Genomic DNA, 7,500 nt, shown 5'->3' on the forward strand with positions numbered 1-7,500 from the left:
TTTTTCCGCAAGCGCAATCACTCAGCCGTCGTATGTTTGTGACTATTCTCTGGGAGAGGGAAGGGGTTCTTTTTTTTTTTTTTAGTCGTCCTCAACCGACAATTTCCCAGCCAGCTCATCGAAACACCTGTATTTTTGCCAGCCAGCAAGATTCCTCTGGGGAACAGATAATGTGAGGAACAGATTCGTTCGGTGCCCCTGTAGAGAGTACGTTCTTGGCTGGAGGTGTGATGATTCTCTCGTTTACATCGTCGATCGGTGGTTCATTCATTGTCTCCCTTGATTTAAACCAGGTTTCGGCCGATATTACAAGGATTTTTTTTTTTTTTTAATAATCTCCGAATTGCAATTTCAGATAACATGCACATAACCTACAGCAATCTTTCGAGGATTTACTAGACAGTCTTCCTCATTTCACTTGCTTCTTTGGTGTATCTACTCTTTCCATGCTTTCCATATTAACATCTGTGTTTACTACGTTCCGTGCATGCTGCTCATAAGTTTTGCGCTCAAATATTGACACTTGCAATACACAACTTGGTTTTGCATTACAGCTTTACTCTGATTGACTGTTCGGAATTGGATTCAAAGTGGGCGGAATTCAAAAAACATAAGTTTTCGGGCAGGCGGTATCGTTCACAGCGCCCCACCCAATTCTCCGCGCCAAAAATACCCAAGCTACCAAGCTATCTAATTGGTCAATAGCTGTGTGATGTAAAGATGGCTATGACACATGGTTATGTGTTGTCAGACGTACGTTTTGATTGGCTGACAGGAAATATGAGCCCCTATCAAGAAATTATGTTTCAATCAAGTAAAAAAAACAGCAATTTGCTTCATTTGTCGAATTAATTTTGAGAAATATTCTATAAAAGCAATAGAAGACTTTTTCCATGGTTGTGTCTTGGGTTTGCATAACTTACTGTCTCGAATTCTCCCAACTCCCCCTTGTGTTAAGATGAGGATATGTAAACACGGAAAAAGTCCTCTATGGCTTGATTTGTCAACAGCTGGTACTGGATTGACAGATGTGGTGGAAAAGACATCCATTATTTTTGTTGGCACCTCTTTGAGAAGTGCCACTAATTGGTTTGTTGCAAGAAAGAAGGAGGACATTATGAAGCACCTTATAAAGATCTTTGTGCCACCAAGAGGGATTCTGTTAGAGTTTGGAAACTTGCAGGTTCGAGGTATACACGTAAATCTTGTATTGTTTTACATACATTTCATTTTTTTCATTTAATCTCCTAATTTTGACATTTTCCTCCAGAGCGTGTGATAAGAATATGTTTATGGATGATGCTAATAATAATGTATTCCATTATTGTTTCAACAAAATTTGAATTAGGCAGTTGGTTTAATTAAGTCGAGTAGCAAACTGTATCAACCGAGGGGCCGTTACTTCGTCCAGGGCGCATGCTCCCCCCCAAAAATTTTAAATCTGAAAGCTCTGAAATGCGATCTCCTGCGTTCTGGGCACCAAATTGAGTACAAAAGATAAAGGAAGATTTCTTATCAACAGCGACACTGAGTGTGCAAATTAAGCGCATTCTTTTGAAAATTTCCAGCGAAGAAAGATTTGGAAAACCATTTCAAAAGGAAAATTAACAATTTAAACATTACATGACGTTTCGACAACTTCATGTCATCATTACGGCATACTTTTTTGCGCGATTTTTCAAGCGCCAGTTGAAACAACAATTCTGTTTGTCTAGACAAACCGCAATCATTTTGTTTGGTCAACATGAGAAATCAGTTCTGTCGAACGATAAGAATATGTCGAAAAGGCTTAATCAATGAAACTAAACGAAAACTTTACTGTTTTAGTGGAAAACAAGTCTTGATGCAATGATTACTCAATAAATATTAACAACCTGCTTCCCAGTAAAACGTAAAATGTTTGCGGCGGCAGTGCTTTTCCACGGGTAAAGGGTAAAGGGTAACCTAAGGTAATTGAAATATGTAAGAAAATGCGACGGTTGGTGTAGGCAAAAATGAGAAAAAACATTATCCGCTCACTTAACTGTAGCTCGAAGATGGCAGTATCTAAGTAGCGTGTACGTAGTGCCCCGCGAAATAAGCTTAATTAAAAACCATCAATGGTGTAGGAGGTCAGCGGTAAAATTGGCCTAACGTGTATTTAAAATTAAGTTTAGCTTAAGTTTAATAAAGCTTCTTACCAATGTACAAAAGAAAATATATATACAAAAGTACAATAGGTAAAGGAAAGCAATAGGGGTAAACTGAATTCCCATATAAAAACTGCTCTCCAGAAATAAAAGTTAAAACGATTAAGAATAGTATATCTATAATATAATTTCACAATGTGTACGAAATCTAAAAGACCTATCTATTTACAAAGATAATTAAGTAGTAAAGTTTTAAATGAGCTTAAGCTCGAAGCAGACCTAACTGAGTTAGGTAAAGAGTTCCAGGCATTACCGTAACGGTTAAAAAATGAAAATTTAAAATAGTTTGTCCTTGCTGCTTTAGGTCTAATTTTAAAGTCATGGTTACTTCTAGTTCTTGTTGGGCCAGTCAGATCCACATATGCTGTACAGTCAATATCAGAATAGCCATGAATTATCTTGTAAAGCTGAAGCAAACAGAGGTATTTCCTTCTAAGCTCCAATGATGACCAGTTCAGTTCAGTGAGCCTTTCAGAGTAAGGTTTATCAGATCCACATATCAATCGGGTAGCACGACGCTGGATGGATTCAATACTGTGTATGTGTTTAACCAAATAAGGGTTCCACACTGGGCAGGCATATTCCAAAATAGGACGAACTAAAGCATTAAAAGCTGTTTTAATTGCCACAGGATCTTTCGGCCCAATTATTCTCCTTATTAGACCCAACACTCTATTTACCTTACCAACAATGTAATTGATATGAGCGTCCCACCTTAAAGAAGATTCAATCCAAATACCCAGGTGCTTATGTTTATCTACAGCCGACAGATTATTCTCATTTATCACATACTGATGAACTAAAACACATTTAGACTTAGTGACATGTAGGGCCTTACACTTTTCAGGATTCAGCGTTACCTTCCATAAGTCACACCAGGAGGCAGCAGACAAAAGATCACCCTGAAGCTCAACACAATCATCTACAGATGTGATGTTACGATAAAGTACACTGTCATCAGAAAAAAGCTCTGTACTACAGCTTACATTTAGGGGGAAGTCATTTATATACAGCAGGAAAAGAAGTGGCCCTAATATACTCTCTTGAGGGACACCAGAGGACACTTCCATCCATTCTGATGAATGACCTCCAATAATGACTCTTTGTGTACGGTCTGACAGATAATCGTGAAACCAGGAAAAAAAAATGACCCCGAATGCCATAACACTGCAACTTATAAAGCAAGTGACGATGAGAAACCTTGTCAAAGGCTTTTGCAAAGTCCAAAAAGATCACATCGACTGAGGCACCTTTCTCAAGAAAACTGAACCATGAATGTAGCAGCTGAAGAAGTTGAGTAACACATGAACGAGCTTCTCTAAAACCATGCTAGCTCTCACTCAGCAGCCTATGATGTGTCAGGAACTTCATAATATGCTTACGGATAATACGCTCCAAGGCCTTTGCTAAAATACTCGTAAGAGAAACTGGTCGATAATTTTCAGCCAAAGTGCGTTCGCCAGATTTATGAATTGGAACAACATTGGCAGATTTCCAGACACTTGGTAACTTGCCATGAACCAATGAAAAAGTAAACAGCTGTGATATTGATGGTGCCAACTCAGCGGCACATTCCTTCAGAATTCTAGGTGAGATTGCATCAGGACCATTCGCTTTATTTACATCAAGGGAACTAAGAACTTTATAAACATCAGCCACTGAACACGATAAGTCATCAACCGTGCTTTCGGTGAAAGGTGTAACATCCTCATAAACCAACTCACTAGATCTTTCGCTGAAAACATTATGAAAGAATTTATTGAATAAATCAGCTTTCCCTTTCGGCGTAAAGGCAGATTGACCATCATATTCAACACAGCTGGGAATACTAGCATTACCAGTGCGTGATTTTACAAACGACCAAAATTTTTTCGGCTTGGAAGGCAAAGATGCTGTTAGATAAGCAACATAATTCCCGTACGCTTTGTTCAAACTATCCTTCACCTTATTGCTAAAGGATTTGTATTTAGCCCATTTGACAGGGTCCATTGAGGATTTTGCTTTCTTCCACAAACGCCGTTTCTTCAAAACTAGGGATCTTAATTCAGAATTAAACCATGGTACATTCCTTTTGTGCTTCAGCGACCTTGTTGGAATATTACGTTCAACTGCCTTCATAAACAGAGCTCTCATGCATCCCAAACATCATTTATATCACCCAGTAAGAAAGCAGTATTCCAAGGTATATTTGAGAAATCGTCTCGCAGATTATTCCAATTCGCAGCGCCAAAGTTATAAACAATCCTAGGACTTTGCTTTGGTCGTAAGATTTTGAGCCTCAAATTAAATTCAATGGAGTTATGATCAGAGTTACCAAGTCCCTCGTTTACATTAAGGTCAAACAACAGATCAGGAGCCGTAGATAACACCAAATCCAATATATTATCGCCCCTCGTAGGATTCAAGACCATTTGATGGAAAAAATAATCCTGACATATGGATCAGAACGTCGAGGATAACGTATCAGAACCAATTGGACAAGACGGATTGGACCAGTCAACATTGGGCAGATTGAAATCTCCAAGTAATAAAGTAGTTCCACTTCTCTCTAACAGGCATAATGATTTTTCCAGCTCCAGCAAATAAGAAACATCTGTAGAAGGAGGTCTATAAAAGACCCCAACCATTATACGAGAATATGGGTTTGAAATTATAATCTCGCACCACATAATTTCACAATCCGTTTCTAGCTCCGATCTTCTGATGCTGCTGATTTCGTGAGAACAGGCTAGCAGCACTCCTCCACCATTACGTGAGCGATCTTTACGATGCACATAATACGTACTAGAGAAGATTTCAGCTGACCTTATTGAAGAATCCAGCCATGATTCAGTAACAGCGACTAACTCAAAGGTGGTAGACGATAAGCGACTGCCCAATTCAACTCTCTTGTTGATGATACTTCTCGCATTCAAGGCCAAGCAGGATACATGATTCTTTCGTGTGGGCTCAGCCAAATGTGTTTTCGAGACCCTTGACAAAACAGGTCCAGGATTTGGATTAACATCGCCGCTTATCGCTAATCTCATCAGATTAAAACTTATATAAGAGTTTGGATATAAACAAATCCGAGAATACAAATACTTTCGTCCACGTGGAACAGGAACGACTTGTCTTCCATGAAGAGTAAACGGTTTTTTCCCTTACAATGGGGAGCATAGTCAATGGTAAACAGCACAAGAGACTCATCGCCAAAGGCATGGAAATCCAACGAGACGAAAGGCAAAAGAAAACCGAAAGCAAGAACAAAAATGGCGGAGCTCGCAAAAATACGTCCTACCTTCGAAATTCATGCTACCGCTGACCAATGTCAGCTGCTCTCTGCATTAAAAGTCAGAGTTTGGAAAACACTGACAGCTTTATCTAAAAATTGATTTGATTTGCGAGAATTATATTACCATACCCCTATTTCTCTAAAACACTAAACTTAAAACGAGCCAAGTTGTTCTCCTTTGCGTACAAAGCTATCATTCGTTTGAAGTTACATTAATAAATATCCCAAAACAGTTCAAATGTTATCCTTATTGGAACGAGATGCTTCCGTGAAGCATGCACTGGGTTGCCTGTGGTACATTTTACAGAAAATCAGAAGGCACTGAATTGTGTGGTATTGAACTACAGCATTCCAGTCTCTGAAGAGTAACAAATAAAAGAGAAGCGAGAAACATTGGCTTCTGGGCTGACATGTTGATAATTTTCAAGTTCCCTCACAACTTCTTTTCACCACAAGTGTGCCCTCTGAGCATCTGACAGCTTTGTAATACTCAAGTTCACTGAAGTTAATCCCTTTCCGGCGGGGTTAGTGTAAGGATGGGAGACCAAGACAATATACCCCTCGTAAAACAGAAGCATCGGACCGAAAATAATACTATTAACGCTAACAAATGCGAACTCAGCAAGGTATAGATTTTGTTAGCTTCATTTATGCAAAACAAGAACATCATTCTAAAAGCTTATTCAATTCAAAAAGTAGGTTCTGGAGGTAATTTTGAGAGTGGAAATCAAGGTTACGCGGCAGAAGGCAAATACAAACTCACGATTTAATTCAGTTAACACACCAGAAAGACGCTAACCTCATTTTGACAAGAAAATGCTTTACTATTGCCATAAAAACTATCCAGTTAAGCTCGCATATCATAAAACATGATGAATTCATAAAGGCCACCTTTTCCAGCGAACAATTTTTTGAAACAAACAACATATTTGCTATTAGAGGCAAAAACCCCTTCTATTTAATTGCGTGCGTGAAGAGGAGAAACTCAGTTTTTGAGCTCCATAAGGGTATATTTTGTTCTAGGATCCACTAAAACGCCATTCGTGCTGCATGACTTTCGACGCCATTGCAGGCTAATTATAAGTTAATCGTTCTACTGTGTCCACCAGAGAAATCTGCGCATTTCCCACTACTCTCTCGATCCTAAGAAAATACGCGTAGAAGGCTCTATGCACAAAGACACCACTTAGCAGGGGAGTGACAGGCAAGACTTTTACCGACACGCAAAAAACGACGAAATGAAACGCAGATTCCGACTGGGTTTGCCACACTGGCAACCCAGTAAAAAGATCTTTTCCATAAATACGACCAAATCACATATTTTGCTTCAACGTTAAAGAGGCTTTTCTAGTGTCAGTAGGAGTAATTAACATGAATATCAAAGAATGACAAAAAGGCAGGTACACGATACCCGATAACAATAAAGGTTTTATAGTAAACATTAATTTCAAAATCGGATACAACAGATACTCACGCACAACCCTGGATCGTTTTAAATGATCAAGGGATCTGTGTGAACATTTTTGCTCCATTTATTTATTTCTTTATTTATTTAGTAGTTGTCAAATTTAATGGTTCACTACAAAGTCAAAATTTTGCCCTGTATTGTCAAGTGAGAAAAAGCTCACTTTTTTATTTGATATAAATTATTACTTCATTAACAGAAGTTTTGCTACACGTTTCTACATCAATCAATAGCTGTGATTTTAAGGATCATTCCCTAATACGCTTTTAATCATTTATGACACACTGTTTCTAAAAATGCACCCAATAAAACCAGCATCATTATCCTTAGTTAGTATTATCATTATCATTGCTATTATTATTGCTCACATACAATATTCATGCCAGTTGCTTTTTCCACGTGACCTTAAGTACGCGACGTGTTTGGTCGGAAACCGGAAGGGAACATATCGCATCACAGGATAGTAGTGTCTCCCAGATTTTAAACTAATCATCTCTAAAAGAGAAAAGATACTCTGCAATATAATGTTGTAGTGTAAAGACAATTTAACTAGGGCGAAAGCTTACTTCCAG

General features: G+C 38.5%; 1 protein-coding gene across 1 annotated transcript; it reads right to left on the reverse strand.

Moving 5' to 3' along the window:
• Positions 1–4,630: 4,630 nt before the first annotated feature.
• Positions 4,631–5,218, reverse strand: LOC138046016 (uncharacterized). Its single transcript, XM_068892704.1, has one exon. It carries the CDS (start codon positions 5,216–5,218, stop codon positions 4,631–4,633), a length of 588 nt encoding a protein of 195 aa, XP_068748805.1.
• Between the last annotated feature and the right edge of the window lie 2,282 nt (positions 5,219–7,500).

The sequence above is a fragment of the Montipora capricornis genome, chromosome 4, assembly GCF_036669925.1.
Source record: "Montipora capricornis isolate CH-2021 chromosome 4, ASM3666992v2, whole genome shotgun sequence".
Classification (NCBI taxonomy): Eukaryota; Metazoa; Cnidaria; class Anthozoa; order Scleractinia; family Acroporidae; genus Montipora; species Montipora capricornis.

Bases quoted from the DNA above. Each gene is read 5' to 3' on its own strand.
- LOC138046016 (XM_068892704.1), bottom strand. From the start codon at position 5,218: ATGAGATTAGCGATAAGCGGCGATGTTAATCCAAATCCTGGACCTGTT.